General features: G+C 54.8%; 7 protein-coding genes across 7 annotated transcripts; 3 read left to right on the top strand and 4 right to left on the bottom strand.

Annotated features, from left to right (window-relative positions):
• Nucleotides 1–1463: 1463 nt before the first annotated feature.
• Nucleotides 1464–3369, bottom strand: NCS54_00097200 (MFS domain-containing protein; the record flags this gene model as incomplete). The annotated part of the gene is made up of 3 exons (XM_053146608.1): nt 1464–2395; nt 2455–3071; nt 3131–3369. The coding sequence occupies 3 exons, from the start codon at nt 3367–3369 to the stop codon at nt 1464–1466; spliced, it is 1788 nt and encodes a 595-aa protein (XP_053002583.1).
• A 1695-nt stretch (nt 3370–5064) lies between these two features.
• Nucleotides 5065–5703, bottom strand: NCS54_00097100 (N-acetyltransferase domain-containing protein; the record flags this gene model as incomplete). Its single annotated transcript, XM_053146607.1, has 1 exon — nt 5065–5703. One exon carries the CDS (start codon nt 5701–5703, stop codon nt 5065–5067), a length of 639 nt encoding a protein of 212 aa, XP_053002582.1.
• A 2637-nt stretch (nt 5704–8340) lies between these two features.
• NCS54_00097000 (Hypothetical protein) lies at nt 8341–12446 on the top strand (the record flags this gene model as incomplete). Its single annotated transcript, XM_053146606.1, has 2 exons — nt 8341–8394; nt 8475–12446. 2 exons carry the CDS (start codon nt 8341–8343, stop codon nt 12444–12446), a joined length of 4026 nt encoding a protein of 1341 aa, XP_053002581.1.
• A 376-nt stretch (nt 12447–12822) lies between these two features.
• NCS54_00096900 (Protein kinase domain-containing protein) lies at nt 12823–14663 on the top strand (the record flags this gene model as incomplete). The annotated part of the gene is made up of 3 exons (XM_053146605.1): nt 12823–13339; nt 13404–13442; nt 13510–14663. The coding sequence occupies 3 exons, from the start codon at nt 12823–12825 to the stop codon at nt 14661–14663; spliced, it is 1710 nt and encodes a 569-aa protein (XP_053002580.1).
• Nucleotides 14664–15466: 803 nt separating this feature from the next.
• Nucleotides 15467–17587, bottom strand: NCS54_00096800 (Protein-tyrosine-phosphatase; the record flags this gene model as incomplete). The annotated part of the gene is made up of 3 exons (XM_053146604.1): nt 15467–16971; nt 17027–17332; nt 17530–17587. The coding sequence occupies 3 exons, from the start codon at nt 17585–17587 to the stop codon at nt 15467–15469; spliced, it is 1869 nt and encodes a 622-aa protein (XP_053002579.1).
• Nucleotides 17588–18813: 1226 nt separating this feature from the next.
• On the top strand, nt 18814–19320 carry NCS54_00096700 (Hypothetical protein; the record flags this gene model as incomplete). The annotated part of the gene is made up of 2 exons (XM_053146603.1): nt 18814–18851; nt 19008–19320. The coding sequence occupies 2 exons, from the start codon at nt 18814–18816 to the stop codon at nt 19318–19320; spliced, it is 351 nt and encodes a 116-aa protein (XP_053002578.1).
• A 436-nt stretch (nt 19321–19756) lies between these two features.
• On the bottom strand, nt 19757–21768 carry NCS54_00096600 (BHLH domain-containing protein; the record flags this gene model as incomplete). Its single annotated transcript, XM_053146602.1, has 2 exons — nt 19757–21163; nt 21238–21768. 2 exons carry the CDS (start codon nt 21766–21768, stop codon nt 19757–19759), a joined length of 1938 nt encoding a protein of 645 aa, XP_053002577.1.
• Between the last annotated feature and the right edge of the window lie 2890 nt (nt 21769–24658).

Below are 24658 nucleotides of genomic sequence, written 5' to 3'. Positions count from 1 at the left end.
GCCCCGACGGGCAAGCTAGGCCCAACAGAGAGAGGGCGCCGAGGTGTCCGGCGTTGACAGGGCATTTTCTATTTACATTGGGAACGGTCTGAAAAGTTGCACTCAGTGGTTGACGCCAAGTTGCGAGAGATGGAGGAGCAGCGGGTCGATACGATATTGCAAGTGATTCTAGAAGCTGCTTCTATAGCAAACCAGATGGAAATGAATACATGGACGATTTACTATGCCTTGTAGACGTGTTATGTAAAGATGCTGGGAAACAGCCTGGTTCTAGGGTAGATGGACGGGGTACCTATGAAAGCGACTACAATTTCACAAACGAGGGTAATACCATGATTTAAAACTCTTACGCGGGAATAGCTCAGTATAAATAACCGAATTGGCTGTGAAAATGCGTGAAATCGCCGAGGATATTGCATTGTGGCCCTGGAGTCCTCTTGCGATGGTCAGAGTTGCTGCTCAATCATGAGGAGGTGAAGTCACCCAGTCATGAAATGACCAGTTGCGAACGAGCAAGGCAAACGGGTAGACAGCATTCAACTCCAAAGGAAATAATAGCTTGTATCAAAGGCTCGTTCGTTTATTCCATTGTAGAATACGAAACTTGTGGTTGCTGTCAAACCGACTTGATCATCTATCTATCTACCTACCAACCTGTACAAGACACAGCAATTCAAACAACCACCAACCGAGGCGTCATATAGTTAGGTAAACATATATACCGTCGTATTCCATCCATATTAAAATATCTATAACGATCTATATTGTAAATGTGTCACATGGAACATAGTGATGGGAGGCCAATGTGATGGCGGATACTGGGGAGCGTTTACCAATAACGAGGCTCACCATGAGCCATGCCTATTGCAGCGAAATGTTCTAGATTAAACAAATATGCCAAGATATGTTGGCTTTCGCCTATAGACCTTGCATATGAGCTATCATGATCCTTTGCGAGATATGCTCATAGGGCTGATGGTCACGCAATCAGTAATTCGGCACAGCAACTACTGACCGTGTCATGATGTATAAAATCAGGAATGATTCATATTCCAAAGGCTGTCTGAACATGGTTTTCTTGTGGGTAGAAATGTGAGAAATGGCGAGTGTCATGATTAGACGGCAACGTATCATGGGAGGCCGACATACTCATAAGTTATCCAACACTTCTACTAAATTGCACCCGATGAAACAGAGCATAAGTAATGTAAATATGGACTCGAGAGTGTTGGTATTAATTCACCATGCCGAGATGGGAGCTGAGAGAAGATTACACAGATACAGGATCTGACAACTAAGCAAGAAAGATGTTTATTGGGTTGGATATTGCCCGACAAACTCAACCTTGCCAGATTAGATACTAAACAATCTAGCAGTAGTCCATACTATGGATATTACATGTGGTATTGCGCCAGACGGGCTGGCCAAGTAAAAACCCCGGGACGCTCGCTGCCCAAAACAGCTTACATGACGGTACCCTTGGTCTGAGTAAGCTTCTTGACGTTGATGTTCCTGAGCATGAAGACCCAGATAGCGGACAGGGCCATGATGACGAGGCCGGCAGTCAGCATTCGTGTTTGGGCATAGCCGTAAGACTTCTGGATGGCGAGTCTCGTAGGGCTGTTGACGGGGTAGGACAGCTGAGTCGGGAGCATACTGTAGATCATGGTGATGTTGGCCATGGCCTCCTCGGGCAGGTTGCGCTGGAGGGCGGGAAGGAAGGTGTTGGTCCAGATAGCACCCGAAATGGCACCGCCGATGGCGCCACCGATGCCACCCGAGACGTACAGAGTGGCCAGAGCAGCGGCAATGTACTCTTGCTCGACGGCAGCAAGGACGGCCAGCTGCATGTTGAGGATGAAGATGGAGCCGGCGATAGAGATGAAAATCTCGCACATAACAATGTAGCCGATGTACTGGTTAGGCTGGCGGAAGTGGATCATGAGACCCTGGGCGAAGAGGTACAGAGGGATGGCAGGGTAGAAGAGCCACTTGAAGTAGCCAGTGCGGCGGATAGCGTAACCAACGATGAAGAGGAGGATACCCGAGACGATCTGGAAGGTCGAGTTGACATATCCAGCCTCGGCAGGCTTGAGGTTGGCAACGACCTGCAGGAAAGAGGTGAAGTAGAGGTTCCAGCAGTAGTAGGAGGCCTGGTAGGTCATGTCGATGAGGCACGCGCCGATGACAGTGCGGTCGGTGAGGAACTTGCCCTGGAGGAAGGGAACGGGGGCCCAGTAGTACTCCCAGAGACCGAACAGGACGAGGACGATGAAGCCGACGATGATCATGGCGATGATGTAGTCGGACTTCCAGCCGTTGGGAGCGTGGCTAGCGAGCGTGAATGGCAGAAGGAAGACGGTCAAGCCGCCACCAAAGAGGAAGACGCCGACGACTGCCAGTCTTGTTAGCACGAGAGTATTGAATATGGCCAAGGCCGGGACTGTCACTCACTATCAAACTCGCGGAAAAAGTACAAAATCTTCTGGGGAATGGTGCGGTCGCTCTTCTGGTGGGTAATGATACCCTGCTTGACGGCCTTGCGGAGGTTGATCTTGAGAACCAAGTACAGGGGGAAGGTGACGACAGGCAGGATGATGGCAAAGCAGCCAAAACCCCAGCGCCAGTTCTTGACGTTGAGCAGGAAGGCCTCAGCAGCCTTGGATCCGGCAAAGGCAGTGATCATGTAAGGGGACGAGGTGAAGGCAAAAGTCAGACCTCGATTGCGGAGGTTGGAGGCATCAGCAGCCAGAACACCGACAGTGTAGATCATGCCTCCGAAGCCGACAGAGTAAAAGACCTGGGCAGCGCAGAAGGTGGCCAGGTTGTGCGAGGCAGCAGTCAGGATGAGGCCGATGGTGGCAAAGACAACCATGAGGAGGAAACCCTCAGCGCGACCCCAGACATTGAGCACCTTGGCCATGGGGATATAGACGGCAGAGGTCATGGAATCAGCGACAATAGCGACAACAGTCAGGAGGGAGTGAGAAGCCCATTCGCTGGTGGCATAGGGCAGCATGACAGCGAAGATGGAAATACGGAAGCCCTGGACCAGGAAGAGGAGCCAGATGCTGGCAACAAGATTAGCATAGTGTTTCCCATGTGTTTAAGGTGGTTAAGGGAAGCATACAGACAGAGAAGGGCAGCGAGGGAGCCCTTGCCCCAGACCAAGGTGATGGCCTGGATGTCTTGGACACCATGGGAGGCATTCTGATCGGGAGCGCTTTGGTCAATGGCATCGTTAATGTCTTGGTTGACGTCGGCCTTCTCATCGGCGTTGATACCGGCCTCAGTGACAGGAGTCTCTGTGGCCTCTGGGCGAGCCTCCTTGGGGCCGACGCCGGCCTTGATCTTGTCGAGGATTGACATTGTCGTCTTGAGCAGAAGAGGGGTTTGAACTCGAGATGAAGACAAACGCCTTTGCGAGTGACTGATGCTGAAGAGAAGCGAAAGTCAAGATGGATAAGATGGAGAGAGAAGCTACTATTTAAGCTACATGCGCGGATCGAGACCCTGGACCGACGATATCCCAGGCCCAAGGATGGGCCAGGAAGTCACTCGAGGCCCCCATGAGGTCCATTCCATAATAGGACGATGCCGCAGTTGCCGATGGGGACGGGTATGGGATGGGATGGGATGGGGTGGAAATGCACAAGATGGTCAAGAGAATGCTCAGTCGAGAATTCAGATTACAAGTGGCGAACGAGTGGGGGAAAGAACCCGAGATCGGAAGAGGGTGAAAATTTTTATCTAATCAGATCAAAGGGTAAGATCCAGCCACGGAACAAGTCGACTGTTTTGTGTGAATGGAAGGAGCTGTTGGTAGCTGCTTCCATATTCAACATGAGTAAATGGAGCCCGAGCTACTACCCAAGAGGGAGCTAAGCTACTAAGGTAGGGGGGGTCCTCCTCCGAGGCCCTGAAAGTCAGCTACGAATAGCGTCCGGGCCAAACCTAGAACCTTGGCCTTGGCTTGGCTCTGGGACGGGATCGTCTGAGCTTGGGGGCCAAAGCAGAAAGGCATGGCGTGGGTTCATGGAACGTAGTACGTACTATTCATCTGAGTGAATGGATGGATGGATCCATACTGGATATGTTATGAGTGCGTCCGCCCCTGGCTCACCTCACATGGCCTCCGGGGCAGAGGTGCCGGGCTCTCGTCTTGGCGCAGCAAGCCACAATCTGTCCCCGAACCCAATCACGCCTCATGAGATTCTCACTATATCCAACTTATGCCCGGTCTTGTCTGATCATGACCATATTTGACAAGCTGACCCGCCCACTTTGCCAAGATCTGCAGAACCAACAACGGGACGGAGAGTCAAAAACCCCCCACGACGCTACCGCCCAACCAGAGCCGAGGGCGACGAGATGCCCCTGGCCCTGGGCCGAGGAGCAAATGGCCAAGAATACTACCTTCTATCCCACCCTTTGTCCGAGAACGCCTGATCCCGGCTTGCACAAGAGCCAACGGTTTTCAACCCGGAGCCACCCACCGCAGCTGCCGAGACAAGTATCCGACTTCCAACACCCCGAGTTCCCATCACACCGTGCCATGTCTTCACCCTCCCCCACGCTGTGCCTCATGAGTGTCTTGACTTCTAACGACGATTCTTGAGACCCATGGGGACATGACCCATCCCATCTTCTGCGGGCGGAGGATGCCGCTGACCCTGCATCTCACATGCACACCACACTCTTCACGCCTTCTCCCCTTGCCGCTCGCCGCGCGGCCCTACCTTGAACCAACAGCACAACCTCCTCTGCAAGCACCTGACGACGATCTAGACGATCGGGAACTCAAAACCCATAACGTCTCGCCAATGCATGTGAGTGCCCCCATCACGATCGCTCCTGACCAGCAGGTTGGGTACAAGATTCAAAAAAAGAGTAAGAATAATTGGACTGGAGCTGATGCTAGCTATGTATCGCCCCTTGATCGACCTTTGAAATTTCCCTGCCGTGTTTCCAACTCTGACGCTATCCAAACGCCGCAGACGCTCAAGCAGATTATTTGCTACATCTCATCTACATACAATCATTGTACACGCACGCCCTTTTTCTTCATTTCCGGCTTGGGTCCAGCGCCGCCCACTCGTCCCTGGTGATGCTGTATTCCACCTCTCCCTCCTCGATCCCCGGCGGAGGGCTGTCGTACTGGTTGTGGAACGTCCGAACGTGCTTCAGCCCGATCTTGGACATGATGGCCCGCGAACCAGCGTTGACAGCCATGGTCTCGCCGAAAACCTCATCGGCGCCTAGCTCTTCCAGACCGTGCTTGACCACGGCGCGGGAGCCCTCCTTGGCAAACCCTTGGCCCCAGAACTTGGGTAGGAGCCGCAGGCCAAACTCGACCCTCTTGACATCCACTTGAGGAGTCGAGGCCTCATCCTCTTCCGTCTCGCTGCTGTTAGTGCTACTGTTGCTGCTGCGCCGGCTGGTGCTCTGGCTAGGGGCGAGAATCCACCAGCCGACAAACTCATCACCGGCGAACCCGGCCCAGCAGCCCAGACCTGTGCCCAGGGAGGCAGTCTCGAGGAGCAGCTTGTGGACAATGGCCGAGTCACTGGCGCTCAGTGGCTTGCCGTAGCCAATGTATCGCATGACTTCAGGGTCCGAGTCTAGCTGGTAGATGTAGTCCCCGTGGCTAGGCGCGAGTGGCAACAGTTCGAGGCGTTCGGTGCGGAGAGTTGCCTGTGGCATGATGAAATTGGCTTGGGGGTGTTGGCTGGTGGCTTGAGAAGGGAGTGTTGGTCTAGACTATTCTCTTTGTCTAGTGTGGTTTGATTTGATATGAGGCCTCTGTGAATGGTTGCAACAGTGATCACGACGAGGTTGAGGCTTCCTGTCGCCCCCTTCTTATACACGCAGGCAATGGGCCCCTCGCCGAGCACGGAATGAATGCTTCGAGTAGCAAGCAGCAGCAAGATGGCGATTTGCCATGCTGATCAACGGGGTCAGGGCCGGGCCTGCAAGGACGGACGCTGGGCAAGCAAGGTGCTACCGTGTGAAACCTTGGGGAGGGTTGATCACCATCTTGGCGGGGATGTGCCGTCTGTGTGTGAGATACGTTACCTTCCTGACCTGTGAAGTGAGCGTGCCGTGCAGCAGAGCAGAACAGAGCTGAGCAGGCCTTGGTTTGGACCAAGATGTCGTCAGCGTCGTCGGCCGAAGTGATGACGGACTTACCCCCCTTGTCCTAGTCTCGAAATGAACGGCAACTGCAGTCGGTCAAAAACGGGGGGACAATACAAGGCTGCCTGGAGGCGTTCTATAGGGCACAAAACGTATCAGATTGCATTGGATGGGACGACCTAAATTCGCCGCCTTGGCGACCCCACTTTGTGTGCTTTCTTTTGTCAAATGCAACCTTAATTGGTCGTTGCCCAATCATGCTTTCGGCATCTTCCTTCCCTACTCCCTACAGCCTGCGTCTGGACGGCCAGAGTCCGGGATCCCATTGCCATCGGTTTGCTTCCCCTCCTGTGCCGGGGTTTGTCCGCGATCAGACAATCAAGTCTGTCAGCAGAAATCTTAAATCCACCCGCGTATTAGCGAGAAGGGCAGGGCCAACGCGAGAAATGCCATGCCCACCGTGTAAACGCTTTTCCGGATATTGGAGCATTTTTTGGGTGCACCACAGCCGAGCAAAGAATAAGCATAAAAACGCCTTTTTACGCTTAGGTCAGAGTTTGACATGTTTTATTCCCACAAGGTTAGCTCTAGCCGTATAAAGGGCTTAACGCCGAAGCTTTGCTCTGTTAACAGAAAGGTGTCGTGGGTGCGCCCCCCATGGTGCCCCTTCTTCTCCTTCCTTCCCCCACAATGCGGCTTTAAACCCCCGTCGTCCAATAGAAAGCCGGACCCTGTTCAGGATCCTACCATTGGCCGGATCCGCTCATGGATATGCCGAGTTATGCCAAGACAACGCGACTATCAATCACCGAGCCCGATGCTACTCAACTTCGCTCCTCCATCCACTCATGAAATTTGTTGCCTGCTTTGCGCAAATGAATCCCTGTTCCTTGAGGGAATGGGTCCCAATACTATACGCAAACGTGGAAAGAATTATAGTCGATCACTCCACCGGGATGCCACGCCTTCCCTGCGAGACCAAGCCCAAGCGGCACCGCAACATTCCTCACGCGCGCAACGTCCATGCCTTCTCGGCGATGATCCCCCAATTCAATTGCTTTTCCCGTTCGTCGTCCGGTTGCGACGATCTTTGGCCACCTTGGTGTTTTCTGCGCCATCTTATCAATCACCCCATCTTATCTGATGCCCCGGTTCCCGCTTGACTCGTTCAGAATCTTCCGACATGCCAAGCCCTGGCCGATCCTTGCATCACGCCTAGGATCGTCATTCAGACTTGCAAGTTTTTTCTCTCTGGTCGAACCAAAATGTCTCACTTCCACTTTTTTCTCTTTCCTCTTGACTAATTCCACTTAGCATTTCATTGGCATTTGGATCCATTGCTAGCATCATTGCCATGGCATCTCATCTCTTACCCGTCCTTTCCTCGTCCTTGTCCCTCTCCCTCGTCAGCGGCGGCGGCGGCGGCGAAGATGGGCGGCGGCCAGGTTTCAACATCTTGAACCCCCCTGCTCACCAGCAAAACCCCCCGTGCCCACATATCCGCGAATGGTTACCTATTTGTCCACTTACATACGCACTATGTTGGGTAGTATCCATCTACCTCCATACACCTGCCTGTTAACCTACTCAAAGTTGTGTAGAGTAGCATCAGAATCCATATGGCCACATCCATCCACCCGCCCACATCCCGTGCGTGCCATGTAGGTACATCAAGGATTCATGGACTCACCTCTCACCCACGCCCCAAGGCTGCCGCTCGTGCCAAGGTTGCTGATCTTGCCCTTGATCATTAATCTGCCACCACGTTCAATGCCGTTTGCCATTGCAGTTCGGTGGGCCTGCGTCAATCTCCCGCTTCACTCCCACGGCCCTGGAAAACAGGCATCCCTCCTCGCAGCTCCCCAGTGCTGTGATGGAGTTCTCGTGTAGATAGATAGGTAGTCTACCCACGTCCGTGATAGTAGTCTGGGTCTAGGGGCTCCTATATCGGCTTCTCTGCTGATCACTTTCTCTGCCCATCACCTGGTGATCGTGCTCGAACGTATACGCCTCAGATGCAACATCTGACTCGTTTCCTTCCTCGTCATTCACTTCTCCCTTCTTAGTTCACGCCGGTTTCTGACCGCCCATATCAGCAACCTCTCCTTTTCCACGCCGAGGCCCTATCTGCCTGCATCAAGATAGAGTTGTTGGTTCACACTCCTATTCCCTGCCAGGCCAGAAACACAACAGGAAACTGTAGCCATGGCCGCCGAGCCCGACAAGGCGGCCGAGAAGCCCAAGGGCGGCGTCTGGTCCGTAAGTAACAATTCTTGCCGTTCGGGACTTTCGAGCCTCTCTATCTGCCAACTCGAGCGAGCAGCTTACTTCCTTTCTAGTCAATCAAGGGAGTCTTTGTCTACATTGAGCTTCTCTTTTCCGCCCAACCGACATGGGTTGACATCGGCCTCATCATCCTGGGCACTCTGTGTGCCGTTGCTGCCGGCGTCCCCTTCCCTCTCATGGGCGTCCTGTTTGGTCAGCTCATCGATAACTTCAACGGCGCCACATGTGCTGCTGATGGCCAGGACTCGAGTGCCAGTAGCTCCGTCGACCCCTTCGAGTACGAGGCTGCCATCAACGACAAGGTCATCAAGACAGCCTGGATTGGTGCCATTGCCCTTGGTTTAATCTACGGCCACCTCACCTGCTGGAACATCATCAGCCAGCGCCTCGCCCAGCGACTACGAACCCGCTACGTCGAGGCCCTTTTGCGACAGCCTCCGGACTTCTTCGATACTCGCGGTGCCTCGGGTCAGGTCTCAAGCCGACTTCATGGCGACATTACAGCTGTCCAGGCGGGCACATCGGAGAAGGTGGGCAACATTATTGTCACCATGAGCTTCTTCGTCACCGTCTTCGTCATCGCTTTCACCAAGCAGCCCAGGCTCGCTGGAATCTTGGTTTGCATGTTGCCCGCCTTCCTCCTCTCTGGCATCCTTGGAGGAAGATATCTTGGCAAGTTTGCAATCCGCCAAAACGATGCTGCCGCTTCAGCCTCTTCCATTGCCTCCGAGGCTCTTTCGCATGTCGCAGTCGTTCAGGCATTTGGAGCCGCTCCCCGTCTCGAGGAGAAGTTCTCTGAGCACATGGAACGCTCTAGGAAGTACGCTATTGTGAAGGCGTCCATTGCCGCTGTCCAGACCGGTCTCCTATACTTCATTGCCTACTCCGGAAACGCCCTTGCCTTTTGGCAAGGTAGTATGCGCATCGCAGACTCAGTGGAAAAGAACGATGGCAGCACGACTGTTGGTGAGATCTACGCCATCGTCTATCTTCTCGTCGACGCGTGCGTGATGCTTGGTGGAATGGCTCCCACGCTCCCCTTTTTGGGAGGTGCTGTGGCCGCATACCAGCGTCTCATGGAAGACATCAACGCTCCCTCTGCCATTGACGGCACTTCAGATGCTGGAACTGTCCTCCAGCCGAGCGCAGCCAAGTCCCTCGCCTTCCGCAATGTCACGTTCGAGTACCCATCGCGCCCCGGCCAGCCTGTTTTACAGAACGTGGATCTGGAATTCCAGGCTGGGCAGTACACCGCCATAGTCGGCCTCTCTGGCAGTGGCAAGTCTACCATTGCGGCTCTGATTGCACGTCTGCATGATCCTACAGAGGGTACAGTTGAACTCGAAGGCCACGACCTGCGTGAGCTCAACGTCAGGTCTCTTCGAAGCTTCATCAGCTTTGTTCAGCAGGAACCTTCTCTTCTTGACCGCTCGATCCTTGAGAACATCGCACTTGGACTTGTCAACTCGCCTAAGCCTGCTCATCAGCACCTGAAGCCACTGCTCAAGGGTCCCGAGCTCGCCAAGCTTGCTGCTAAGGGTCGGGACGCCCTCTCTTCCGCTGCTTCTCTGGGCCCCGAGTTCGCTGAGATCGCCAACTTGATCAAGCATGCCACTGAACAGGCCGATGCGGCTAGCTTCATTGAGCGTCTCGAGTCTGGTTATGGTACTTCTGCTGGACCCAAGGGCTCCCTCGTGAGTGGTGGCCAGCGACAGAGAATTGCGCTTGCCCGTGCCTTGATCCGTGACCCTGAAATTCTCGTCCTTGATGAGGCTACCGCTGCTCTTGACTCTGCCAGCGAGAAGAGAATTCAGCTCGCCGTGGAGCGCGCTGCTGCTGAGAAGCGAACCATCATCTCCATTGCTCACCGTCTCTCTACTATTCGCAACGCCGACAACATTGTTGTCATGCAGGCCGGTCGCGTCGTCGAGCAGGGAACGTATGCTGAACTCATGGCCAAGGAAGACGGTGAATTCGCCCGCATGGCCAAGCTGCAGAGCGTTGGTCACGCCAAGACTGAGGCAGGATCCGTCTCTGGCGACTCGATCGATGCCTCGACCTTGAGAATGTCCCTGAACGAAAAGACCGACCTGGCTGAGATCAAGGAGGGTGTCGAGGTTAAGTCGTCGGAGGATGACAAGGTCGACAGTGAGAAGAAGGAGGAAGAGCCCAAGGACAAGGAACTGGATGCCGAGAAGCCATTTGCTTCGGTCATGAGGGGCCTTGCCTGGCTGATCCGCCCATCTCTTGGCTGGTTCGCCCTGGCCATGATCGCCGCCGTCTTCGTTGGAGCCACCTTTTCCGGTTCTGGTATCATCTTTGGTTACACTGTCGGCGCTCTCAACCCCTGCGCGAGCACCGTGGATCGCATTCGATCTCTTGGTCGCATGTTTGCTGGTCTCTTCTTCATGCTTGCAGGTGTCGAGCTCATCGCCAACTTCTTTGCCTGGTTGGGCTTTGGTATCGTTGCTGAGAGGCTCCTCTACAACCTTCGGGTCCTGTCTTTCAGGTCTTTGCTTGAGCAGGGCATCCACTGGCACCAGTCTGAAGGTCGCACCCCGACTAGTCTGCTCTCCATCATCACCAAGGACAGTGTGTCTGTTGGCGCCTTTAGTGGATCGACGTTTGGTACCATCTTTGCCATCCTCATTAATGTCCTTATTGCCATCATCATCTCTCATATCTTTGCGTGGAAGATCGCGTTGGTATGTCTGGTGACTCTTCCCATCTTGCTTGGCTCGGGCTTCATGCAGCTGCGCATGCTGGCTCGGTACGAGGAGCGTCATCGTGAAGCCTTTTCCACTGCCACCTCACTTGCCACCGAGGCTATCCAGTCGATCCGAACCGTGGCTGTTCTATCTCTTGAGAACGAGTACATGGAAGGGTTTGCGCGCCTTCTAAAGCCCCCGAGGAAGCAGGTGGTGCGCGCCTCGGTCTTCACCAACATCTGGCTTGCCATCTCATACACCACTGGCACGTTTATCAACGCGCTGGCCTACTGGTGGGGTTCGCAGCTCATCATGAAGGGCGAATACACGCAGACAGACTTCCTCATCATCCTCGTGGCCATGCTCACAAGCGCTCAGCTCTGGAGCGGTATGTTCTCTCTGGCTCCCGAGTTCTCGCGAGCTCGTCTGGCCCTGTCTCGAGTCATGACAGTCGTCAACATGGGATCGAGCACCCACACTGGCAAGCCTGGTCAGGACCCTTCAAAGGCGGGCGATGATGTCGAAGCTGCTGTAGGAGAGAAGGCCGTCAGCCCCAAGGACAACCAACGCCGCGGTGGCTCAAAGGTGACGTTCAAGAACGTCTCTTTTGCGTATCCCAGCCGCCCTGATGTCACCATTCTGGACAATGTCTCGTTCACCATTCCACCCAACCAGTTCTGCGGTCTCGTGGGACCTTCTGGTGCTGGCAAGTCGACCATCATGAACATTGTACAGCGACTGTACGAGGCCACCTCAGGCACCGTCCTCATCGATGACCAAGACATTTCAAAGCTCCCGACTTCATTCCGCGATACTATTGCCCTTGTACCTCAGGACCCAGCCCTATTTGACGGTAGCGTGCGGTTCAACGTGGGCTTGGGTGCTCCTCCAGGGCACGAGGCTACCGATGCCGAGATCGAAGAGGCTTGTCGCTTGGCCAACATCCACGATGTTATTGCTGCTCTTCCCGACGGTTATGATACTGAGTGTGGTCCATCTGCGTCTCGACTGTCGGGTGGTCAAAGACAGCGCCTCGCCATCGCTCGTGCCCTCGTTCGTCATCCTCGGCTGCTCCTCCTCGATGAGAGTACAAGTGCCCTTGATGCTGCTAGCGAGGCTGCTCTCCAGGAGGGTCTTGAGAGGGCGTCGCGAGGTACGACTGTCCTAGCTATTACTCACCGACTTCACACCGTGCAAAAGGCCGATGTGATCTTTGTTGTCGAGGGTGGCCAGATTGTCGACAGCGGGCGACACTCTCAGCTGATGGAGCGGAGAGAGAGCTACAGGCTGAACGCCATGCAACAGATGCTTCAGTAAGAAGGGTCGGCTTGATAGGCCATGAGGGCATGGTCTTGGTAAGAGGTTGCTGGTTATAGATTGAGTTATTAATTAAAAAGTAGAATATGTGAATGTGTTGGGAAAATAGATTATAAAGTGTATCATTATAATAGATCAAAAAGGATTTGAAACTATCGCAGTGTGATACCCTCATTGATTCAAGACTCTCAACTTGAACCTCGAGTGATCGTCGGGTAGAGAGAGGCTTATTAAGCGCCTTCTAGTCAAACTTAGCCCTCGCCGTCGAATGTTTTAAATCATTCAAACCCACCGAAACCACGAGAACCAGTCGTGAAGCAAACAATTCACACCCTCCGTAAACCCCGCCGTAAATCCCTCTCACAAATTACCTCATATGGCCGAAGCCGTCGGCACCGCCCTCGGCGTAGTGGGCGTCCTGGGCCAGCTCTTTGCGGGCTGCGTCCAGGCCTACGGCTTCTTCACGACGGCGGCCAATCTCGACACCGACAGCCAGCGGTTGCTGTGCAAGGTGCGCATCGAGGAGATGCGCCTCGTCGTCTGGGGCCGCGACTGGGGCGTCGCCGAGGGGAGGCTAGAGGCGCACCTCGAGTCCACGCGGAACCCGCAGCTGAGGAGCCTGGCCCTGCAGATCCTGGGAGAGCTGCACAGCGCCGTGACAGACTTTAACAAGCTCAAGGAGAGGTATGGGCTTGTGGATGAGGGGAGGAGTGCGAGTTTGGAGGTCAAGGGGGGGAAGAGTAAAGGGGGCAAGAAGTCGCCTTCACCTTCGAGAAAAGGGTCGAGAGATGATGAGAGTCGTAAATCGAATGGGTTGGTAAAGACTTCGAGTGCCTCGAGTGAGAGGAGCTGGGGAAAGGAACTGGGGCTGAGGGCCAAGTGGGTGATAGGAGGTGAGCTCTCACATACCATCATCTATATCATCTCAGAGTTGAGGACTAAACATGGTTGTAACAGACAAAGAAAAGTTTATAAACCTACTCAAGGACTTAAGAGGTATCTCTACCCGGCAACTCACCAGCCCACGCTTCCTCACCAACATTGGCTAATCATCAACCCCAAGACTACAACGACGGTCTTGAACGTCTCTTCCCCCTCTCTCACCTCCCATCCTTTCAACGCGCCTGGACACATCAACTCCTCGAATCTGCTCAGCGCGACCTCACCCAGCTGTCCCTCCTCGAGACGGCTGCCACGGGTGTCTACCCCCAGCTCACTACCTCGGCCAACCTCAAGAAGCTCCGCATCAACCTCGACACGCGACCGCAAGCCTCCTTCAAGCCTACCTTTGCACTCAAAGTGCCTCGTCCAGCGCTCGAGCTGACTGAGGAAGAGAAAGAGAGCAACCATCGTGGGCGAAGTAAGGGTCGCCATGAGACGGCAGGCGACGTTGTCATTGAATGGGTAGACTACGACCGCGACGATGTCGAAGAACGAGTCGCCCACGTCCGCCGTCTTGACGACCTCGCCCGGATGATGCACTCAGCCTCAGAATGTCATCCAGATCTTCACAGCATCGACTGCGTCGGCTACGTCGACGACTCATCCCACTGTCGCTACGGCCTCGTATACAAGGCACCCTCACCGTCCTTCTCAACTCTTCACGAGCTCATCGCCAGCCCGGACCTCAAGACGCCAGACCTTGACGACCGCGTCCGTCTGGCTCACACCCTAGCTGTGGCACTCTGGTCCCTCCACTCCCTCGACTGGCTGCACAAGAGCCTCTGCAGTGCAAACATCCTCTTCTTCCCCTCGGCCTTTTCCACCTCGGCTCATTCCCCTACTGCTGCTGCCGCTCTCGTCCCGGACATCCAGCGGCCGTATCTCACAGGCTTCGATGCCTCGCGCCCAGACTTTGACCAGGCCCTGTCCGTCGCCCCTCGCAACCCCTCCATCGCCACCCTACACCGACACCCAGCCTCGTTACGAGGCTTCCCACACTGCAAGCCCATGGACATTTACAGTCTGGGGTTGGTCCTCCTCGAGATTGGACTCTGGAAGATCCTCCAGGCCTACCATAGACCTCACTACTCTGCAGACCGGTGGCGGGACAAGGTAGTGCGGGCAGTGCTCGTTCCTGGTCTGGGGAGCAAGGTTGGTCGTAGATATCGTGATGTTGTGGAAAAGTGCTTGAGTGTGAGCGAGGAGATGACGAGTACCGAGGCAGCCAAAGTCCTGGAAGAGGTTGTGACGGCTCTTGAGGGTATTAGAGTATGACGACTTGATGAATGAAATGAGTTAACATGAACAACGGCGTGATGAGACAAGTTAGCTGAGTTAGCTGAACTTCCATCGAGACCCAGAGGAACAAGCAAACGTAGACAAGTCAACACCTTTACACCATCAGATCACCAACAGGACAGCTAATGTGAACAGCATAGTAATCTATTTCAGTTCTCTGAAATGTATATATAATAGTCGTAAAAGTCCGCTGCCGCCTCGCATCCTCGGTGGCTGCAATACGGAAAAATGCCAGTGCCAATCAATGCCATACCCCAAAGTCGCAATATAATAACAAACCAGTACAAGCGAATAAACAATGAATAGCAAAAGAAATATCATATCCCTTCCCTCCTGGACGCCGTCGCAACTTTGAAACTCCCTGATGCCTTCTCCCTTTCATTCTTCTTCACCTCGGAGACGCTTCATCTTTTCATCTCCCCTTTCTTTCTCTTGGCCAAAAAGAAGAAAAAAACTCCATTCAACCACATGGCCATGATGATTATGCTTGGATGCTGCTTAGTTCCAATCATGTTTCCAGCTTTGAAAAATGGCAGACACTAGAATGCCCAGAGCTGAGAAGCAGTCGCGAGAAGAAAGAATTGGTTGGACATTCATTCAAACACAAACACCCATCCATTATTCCCTTTCGAGCCTGAAACGCCAATGCATGCAGGACGTGAGTGAGATCGCTCGTGCGTGACGTACGTGAGTCATGATCGTGAGGTAGAGTCGTTCGCCTTGCCGCGCCGTCGAGCCGGCGACCGCTTAAGCGGCTTCGCATGCTGGACTCCGACTTTCTAAGCTCCAGAGACCTTGCGAGCCGTCGAGGCCGCTGTAGCCGAGGTCGCGTGGCTGGCACTACCTACTCTGCCGCTGGTCTTGCGGATACCGGCAGTCTCCTTTGCTCGGAGGGGAGACTCGCCCTGGCGCTTGCTGCCACGGACCTTGGTCAGAACACCGGGGGTGCTGGCAACCCGGTCAACGTGCTTGCTCCGTAGAGAGCCGATGTTTTCGGCGTCCTTGGACGAGTCGTTGTCGATCATGTAAATCGTGCTCGTCGTTTGGCTGACCGACCTCGACTTCTCACTGCGGCCTGGCGATTGCGACACCTTTCGGTGGCTGCGCATGCGTAGGTGCCACTCCTCATCAGACTCAGCGCCCTGATTACGGTGCTTGGCCACGAACTCTGTCTCCTGCTCAATGGTCTGCTGCTCCTCGACGGTTCCGGAAGCCGACCGCTGGTAAGGGTGGTGACGATCCCGAACAGTCTTGCGTGGCTGACCTGGTGTAGGTGCTGGGAGATAGTCTTCTTGGACGCCAATGTTATTGCGATCGTGATCAACCTCGCTGAGTGGAGTGCGGTTTGAGGGGCTTCGGTTGGGGGGTGTCGAGGTCTGGCCGTTGCGCAGAGAAGTCTTCTGCATGGCACGGATGGGTGTGCTGGGGACGGGGTTGGAAGCAGCCATCTCCCTCCTGAGCCTTCGCTCAACCCTCTCCTCGATCCACCACTCCCTGAAGGTGCCCTGGTTGAGATGCAGCCAGTGCTGCTGGGGACCGACAACCATGCCGGGTCTCATGAAGCGCATAAACGAGATGACCTCGTTGGCAGTAAAGCCATGGCGGTAGATGAGGTAGGCGCCGATCAGGCAGCCTGTTCGGCCCAGACCAGCCTTGCAGTGCACTGCAATTCCCTTCTTCTTGATGGTGATTGTCTCATGCGCGAGTCTGATAAACTTGCGGACTGTGACGAGCGACGGGCAGGTGCCATCGTCAAAAATCATATCAAGGTGCTGAATGCCCAGAGCCTCAAAGTATGAGGGTGAGTAGAGTGCCGAGTTGAGTCTCACCACAAGGCCAATGTTCTTCTCCGAGAAGTGCGTCAGCACGTTCTTGAAGGGCTTGGGCAGAGTAGGGTGCTCATCTACGGCCGTCAACGTCCGGGGAAGGAAGGGGAACATCTCATCGTCCTCGGTGATCTTGGCAACGGGTTCGTGCTGGGGAGAGGCGAAAGCCAGGAAGTTGGGAGTGATCCAGTTGAAGTCTCCGTGCTCGACCCGCTCAAACTTCTCATACTGCTCCAGATCAAAGTTGTCCAGGTCGCAGCACTTCTCCTCCTTGGCCTTCCACACTCCGTAGACAACATCCTGAACGCTAATGCCGTAGTCGGCCTGGCTGTAGCCCGCATCTCGGAAGGGCATCAGTGGGGGGTCAACCTGCGCAATCGGGGCCAGGGCCAGGTGAGGAGGCCAGTTCTGGATGAGAACCATGTAGCACGCGAGCATGCAGGCGGCGTTCGCACGACCTTGTCTCATTGTTAGTCTCTCTGCAATGCGCGCGATTTGATCGGATGAGCTCACTTCTCGGATCAGCGGCGCTCCAGAACACAATGGGCCGATCCTTGTTCCGCTTCGCACCCAGGACATCGTGGAACTGAATGGCAAAGCGGTACAGGTGACCAATGTGCAGAGGGCCAAAGTCATGGTGAAAGGCGTTGTAGAGGAGGGTATCATCGACGGTAAAGTAGCATGGCGGCGTGCGGTTCGATTTGGCGAGCGGGGTAGGTCCTCGTTGACCTCGTTTCCTGGGCGAGGCGGGAGCCTCAGGGTAGGGGAAGAGGTCGTCGTCGGTGGGAGGATTCAAGTAAGAGGCGAGGTACAGGCGATCTGGGATATAGTTTAGTGCCGTGGCCGGGTAAGGTATGTTGACATTGATGTTGTTGTTGAAGTCGACGGTGCACGGTGGGCCCTTGAGCAGCGCCGTCGACGGGATGGGATAGCAATGCGACATGAGCCTGGACAACCAAAGGGCCATTGTACGGGGAAACGGAGGAAATTGGAGCATTGCAGCTGTTCAGGCATACCTGGGATGTACTCGATGATCTGCGCCATGTTCTGCGAATGTCGGGTGGAAGGCGCCATGGTGAACTGGGTTGCGCTTCTTTTCTCAGCTCAGCAAACCGGCGGGCGATACCGTCGGGGAAGAAGGAGCAGGAGCTGCCGAGTGCGGTCGGGAAAGCGACGAGGATATATAGATATAAACAGTCACAGTTCGAGGGGAGGTGCGAGGCCCGAGTTCAGCGTGGTGGTGATATTAATGCAGGCGGTGACGTGGTAACGGTGGGAATTCAACGGGCAACCTGTAGCGGAAAAGGCGTTTGATGGCTGAAGGGAGGGGAACAAAGAACCCGGATCGGGAGGGCGTATAGCACAACACAAACACTTGCAAGAGCAAGTTTTGTTTTTTGGTTCGAATGGGAGAGAAAGAGAAGGTGGTGGTTGTCAATGTCGATGCCAGAACGGGCCCACGATGTTTTTGTATGGGTTTGGCCTTGGTCGGTCTGTTATTTTCTGCGCTGGGTGAGACCCCTGCCCAAAACAGCAGCCGGCCCCCGTTGCTTGCCCAGGGGTGGGCTAGCAACTCGTCTCCATGGCAACCCGCATGAAGCAGCCGCCGCCAACCTGTGGCTGCATGTCTGGCCGCCTAACCCCCCTGACTGGGCCGGGCTGGTCGCGTGTGGCTCATGTGGCTGGTGACCGCCAACCACAACCCCAACCCTTCGGCCGCTGCACTTCGGCCTCGATCGGAAAGACCCCACACTCGATGGAAAGAAAACATTGGAATAGATCCATGTCGTTGCTATGGATGCCATCTTCAGTCAACGTCAAGCCCATTCGTTGCAGCAAATGCGATCCCAGCTTATCACAGCTTCCCCTCCAATATACTTCGAGGCTTGTTCCACCATGTCTACACATTAAACTAAACAGTTTAAAGTTGACTCATGGCTCTGGCATTGGTTGGCCAATTCTGTCGTTTTTCTCCCACCGCTAGCCCCACCGCCAACCAATATCTCCCCGCGCACGCAAAACAGACACAGCCGAAACCTCAGACAAGACAAGAGCTCAAGCGCAACACCCTGAGAGGAACAGCCCCCCTGCGAACACGCCCTAGAATATCCCGGGAGGGCGAAGAGAGAGCCCGACTTACACATCTTGTTGCATTCCTTCTCCCTTCCGACGACGCCCCCCTCCTCTTCCCCTCCCTCCCTCTTTAATCGGCACCCGAACTTTAAGGGCTGCCCTCGTTTCCTTAGACGGACTGGGGATCGATCACAAAGAGACACGGCAATGCCTGGGAAATGACCGCCATGGCCGCCACTCCCGATCCCGAGTTTCCCTGCTCGATGCAAGCCACTCCCCCTCCATCTCCATCATCTCCCTCCATCCCATCCCATCCTATCCCTGTGATGACGATATAGGCGTTGTCGTCGTTGCCCTATACGTCCTCCACCCACCCATGACGGCATCTAGCTGACCCTTGTTTTTCTTGCCGCCCGCGCAGTGTCCTCAACATCCCGTTTCCCAACCCACGACTGGCCACGACCGCTCTCAAGGCCATTCAGGTGGACCCCGAACTCTCTCCACTTGTCAGGCGACAGCTCACCGTTGTCCCGGCGCCGACGCAGGGCCCCAGCCCCAGCGACCGCGATGCGCAGGTCCTCGAGGTTCGCTACACGGCCACCACCAATCGCATGCTACGCGTCGCGGTCAATGGCTTCATGGAGAGCTTGAAGCTTGTGGTGGAGGTCATGGAGCAGCTAGACACTGACGTCCTCGGCCAACAGCAACAACATGGCCCCGGACTCTCGAACTGAGTTCCTTATTGTTGGATCAAATCTTTCTTTGTTTGAACGTGCTAGACTGCCAGGTCATATCCAATCCAAATAATGGCCATCTGCTCCACGCCGTAAACGCGCCAGCCACACCGCCAAGCGACCTTGCCTTTCCAGTCCCAAGAGACGACCACCTGGTCACCTTCCAACTCCTACCGGCATCGTAATGTCCAAGCTGGGTACCAATATCTACCGCCCCGTGTGGTGTGGCCCAGAGCCGCCCGTCTATCAGTCCGCTTCACCAGCAAAACGACAACATGAATAACAATAAAGAACCGCTGCCACCCGAAAAACTCGAAATGCAATCAGACCCGACCAAGATGCGATATTATCTCCGTCCCAATCAAGACTATCGATTCGCTTGAAGCCCATTCAAGTCGTGAGCACAAGTACAACTGCTCTTCTGTCGTCGTTTTTGTCATTCCTTGCTGTCGGTTCCTTTCAACCCTTCGAGTTGCTTTTTTAGTTCCTCCACCTCCTTCTTCAGGTCCACATTCTCTTGCTCGAGGTTCTTCAGATGCACAATGGCATTCTCGACAACGCTGGCCTTGCTGTTTTGGGCATTGGCCTGCTTTCCTTCCTTCTTATCCCCTTCCTCTCCAGCGCTGCCCTTGTCACCACCAGGTAGAAGTCCTGCCATGATCTGCAAGGCTGAATTTATTCGGTTACGACGACCCTGTTCAGCAATCTTGTGTGAGGTCCGCTTGGATGTAAGATTTGTCGACAGCTCGCTTGGATAAGACACACCCGGCACCTTGTTGCCCTCAAGAATATTCTGGTAGTTGGACTTTGACATGAGCAGTTGTGAAGCAGCACTCTCCGCAGACGTCATACCAGGCGTGCCAGGAAGCAGGGGCTTGATACTGGGAGAAATCCTTGGCAACAACGCGGGAGATACATGCACCGAGCCTGTTGAACGTTTCCTGCTTGACCGGGGCGCGAGTTGCGGAGTTTTCCTTGCGGAGGGGCCTGTCGAGCCTGGGGCCAGCTGAGGACTGGCACTCGCGGAAGCCGGCCCCGAAGGCTTCGGGAACACGGGGGATGGCAAGGGTTGGAAACCAGAGCCCTTGCCAGGATTAGACTCTACAATGGGAGATTGTATAGAGACACGTGAGGCAACTGGGGCGGGCGTCTTGCCACCAGATACCGATTCCGGCAACTCAAGCGATTCAATGTGCTCAGAGACAGCAGGTTCGTGATGGCCAGCGGCTTGCTTGTGTGCCTTGGATGCTGGCAGCTTCATGAGTGAGGCCGGGGTCGCTGGAGCCGGATGAGAGTCCACAGGGGCCGAGATCGGAGTCTGCTGATTTCCCATTTGCGCTTGAATGTAGGGAGATTTACTTGTTGATCTCCTGTTGGGGATTGGAGGCGGGGGCATGTCTGTAAGGGCCTCGGGAGACACTGATGAGTTTTCTTCTGCTGAGGTCTCGGTCGATGTCGCGGGCATGGGGAGGAAAGCACCGTTACTCTCATCCACCTCATTAAGAACCTGGGAGACAATAGCCGGGCTAGGTCTTATCTTTTGACGCTGCGGCTTCACAATGGGCGAGCTCCGAACACTGCCCTTCCGGCTTGACTTGGCAGCTGTCTTCCTTCTCGTCTTCTTTGAAAAATCCATAACGGATGAAACGGGGCGGGCCGGGTTTTCAGGGTCCATCTCAATCGGAGAGTTTGTGTTGTAGACGGCGGAGTGATCATTCTGTGGGATAAGCGCTGGCGATGTGAGAGGGCTGAAGTAGGGGTTCTGGGCGACGAAGCTGTCGCTCATCGGAAAGCCAGGATCGAGAGGGGTAACTGCGGGAGAGACAAGTGGTGTGAAGGCCATCTGCCGGTGATTGTTAGCAAGGAGCGCAAAAGAGCCATGGTATGCTTCAGCTCCAGAGTGAGAGGAGCACATACATCTTGCTGGTCCTTCATGCGTTGATATCCTCTGTCGTAGACGCCCGATTGCGAAACTTGTTCAGCCTGAGAGTAGAACTGACCGCTATTGGGCATCTCCAGACTTTGCGGTGTGGGAGGCACAGAGTGGTTATGGCTGTGGAAGAAGGCGGCCTGCTGCTCTTGCAGCTGGCGCTGCTGTTGTTGAAACTTTTGCTGTTGCAGATATTGGATCTGGGCATCAATGTTGGAGATGGGATCGCTGGCGGGTGTCATCATGTGGGCGGGAATGGTGGGCTGGCCTGTTGACGTCGACATGGGCATTGCATTGGCGACAGACATGAGGCCTGGGTTCTCAGTGTCGGTCATAATTGTGTCGGGAGCGTCGCGCGGCTGGTTCATGAGGCCCTGTGCTGAGCCATCGGGGAAGCCTTGGAAGTCGAAGTGCATGCCATCTCCCAGACTGGCCATGTTGATGAACTGGTGAAAGTCCTCATCGGTAGTTGAGGTCATGGCCTGGTCCTGTCCGTCCCACGCCGCCGAACTCATCATGACCGAGGCGACGACGAGCGTCGAGGGGGGTTGTGCAAGCGAGGGTGCGATCGATACTCGAGAGCGAATAATAGGCGGGCAGCACGAATCGGGGCCGCAAACGTGTAAATAGTGTCAACGGCACCAAAAGCGGAAATTTTTGGGATCGATAGTCGGAGACTGCTCAACGATGAAGAGCGAAGCGAAATAGAACTCGATTCGGAGCAAGAGAGATATTCACGAGAGCTCGCGATGCAGGCGATCAAGTCGGAGGACGAAGCCGGTCGATCGGCAGTGCTACATGCACCGGGAATATCTGGCAATAGCGGGAGAGGAGAGTAAAAAAAAAAAACGAAGGGCGACGACCTTGTGACGAGATGCAAGTCACGGCGTTTGAAGGTCTTGAAACTGGCCTCAACCAAAGCCGAGGGAGAGGGAAGAGAGAAGCCTGGGTCGCAGGCTGGGGAGGACGATTGTCGACAGCGGTTGGTGGGTGATGAGAAGTGGTTCGTGGAGCGGGCGAACGAGGAGGATGAAAGGCGAAGGCGGCTGAGGGTGGTTGGTGGGCCGAGAAGCGAGCAGAGGACTGGGTGGTCTCTCTTACCCAGTTAGTAGACTACCTGGAGCAACTAAAGAAAATGGGCTTGCAATGGGGGTGGGAACATGTAGAGAGACTTTTTGTCTGAAGAGTGGAGTTTGCGCAGGTGAGGGTGGGGTTTACTGGTGGAGAGAGAGTAGAGTTGGGCGACGCCTAAAGTGAAGAGATGGAAGCGCTAGCCTGGTTCCTTTGGGTGCATGGAACACAGAAACGCAGAACGTTCAGTTGCGCCCAAGGGTCGCAGTGACCAGGTTGCAGGGGAGGAGGATAAGGTACCGGTACTTGGCAGTTTAGGTGAATGGATCCATTTCCATCTCCTGCAGGACATTGTCAGCTGGGGATCTCCAAGGACTCCATGGGATGGGATGGGATGGGATGGGATGGGATGGGATGGGATGGGATGGATGGATGGGCGGACAGGAGGAGCATGGCAAACCCTGGTTGGTCCTTTTGGCCTAGAACCTCGTCGCAATGCCTCGAGTACAGCACGGTACAGAGCAAGGGCCTTTCACGAGCACGGCTCACGCGGTGCTCTACAGAGATTCCATCTGTGTGGGAGTCGTCATCTCTGTTGAGGAGGGGTGGTCCAGCTGCTGCTGTTTAGCCTTTGGACTAGAAAACAGGAGCATCAAGGGTCGCATCACTGTAATGGATGGATGGATGTCGTGTATGCCTTCCAGGCTGTGACCTCCCTCCTCCTTAATTCCCATACCGAGGAGCTCTGCACGATGCTGTTAAACCGGGCTTGTGGCTGCCGCCCGCGTGGGATGCCCCCTTGTCCCGAGATTCATTGCACTTGCTGCTGGGCTTTCCTGAGCGCTTAGTGGTGGGCAGCCTCTGGCCCATGCGTCCACGCCTAGGCCCGAATCGCTCTTGGTTGCAACGAGATCAAGCTCGTGGCTTGATCCAAAGAAATCTCTCGGAATTCCTTGTTGCTGTTGGCCGTTGCGTTGACTCGTCCAAGAGAGTTGGCCGCCGTGGGGATAATTCAGTCGAAGCTTTCTTGGGAAATCGATGACATCTTGGCATTTTCATCTCTCACATGCAGGCTGTCCCCCCATTTGTATCTCACAGCTCAGTTACCTAATATCTAAAGTTCAAGGCTGTACCACCCAACGTCCCGTCAACCTCGTCGACACCGCCATCACATGATACCCCCGATCCATGCTCTCTCTCCCAGAACCCAGAAACTCCCCAACCCTCACTCGCATCTGCTAGACAAGTGGGCTTGATCCCTCTCGGGAGGTATCCGGCTCTGGGTCCTAGTGAGGCACCTCATCGAATTTGGCATTCGAGTGGACCGCCCGCCTGATTCCCCGACGCATCCAACACTGTTCGCCTGCCCCGTCGTCGTCCGTCCATTCACAGTCCGCGGATTCACATTTACACCTCAGCTCAGCATAACATGCACCACGGTTTCTTCCGACCGATCACCGGTCCCTCGACTAGCAACTGCTCTGCAGGGGCGCTGGTCTTTCAGGGACCATCCACTTCAGCCATTGCCGTGCTGTACGAGGTCTGGTCCCAAACGGAGAAATTCGCCGGCGTGTGGGTGAAATTGCCTGCAACCTTGCAAGGAGGGAGAGACCAAACATCCATCTGCTGCATCGTGAGCTCCATCTTTCTAGCTTACTGACGAACCCAATATTAACCAACGTCTCTGGACCCTTCCTTGTTGGACTAGACATGAGAAATTTTTCAAAAAACCCAACCGCCGCCGTCCCGTTTACCGATAGCCCGGGCGACACACGGACGACCCCTAAGGCGCTACCGCTCCTCGCTTCCTTTCGAGGGTTCCGCACTAGCACGCCAAGTTTTGGGGCTCTTTCGCTTTACGTGCTTGGATGGAGTTGTTTCTCTCCGGGACCATTTCCGTCTCCGATTCTCTTGACTAAGAGGTACATGACGACGAGTCCCAGAAGGTATTGGGTGCTATCGAGTTTCCAGTTGCTTGGCTAAATTACATAGTATCCAGAAGTAACCCCCTTTGTCCAACCTCGCATACATAGTCCTTCAACTACAAGTCTGCTCGCAACCGTTGAGCAACCAACTTACACCGTCCTCCCAGTCAAAGAGCAAAATTCTCTTTTTACCCAACGCCATCTAGAAAACCCTCTAGTCCGTGCTTCAACAAGCTCGCTTGTCAAAAATGTCCTGACAGCGGCAAAAAGTCACCCTTCCCGCGTCCATCGTGAGCCAAGTTGCCCAAAACACTCACCGAAGGCCACCCCACCATCCGGGCGTTGCTCCATCTCACCCGCTTGGGGCGTCTTTTCCCCCCCACGCCGCGCTGCACAAACCCGGGGTGAGGCT

The sequence above is a fragment of the Fusarium falciforme genome, chromosome 1, assembly GCF_026873545.1.
Source record: "Fusarium falciforme chromosome 1, complete sequence".
In the NCBI taxonomy this organism is placed as follows: Eukaryota; Fungi; Ascomycota; class Sordariomycetes; order Hypocreales; family Nectriaceae; genus Fusarium; species Fusarium falciforme.
The sequence above is the reverse complement of the archived record's forward strand: the minus strand, read 5'-3'. Positions and strand labels throughout refer to the sequence as shown.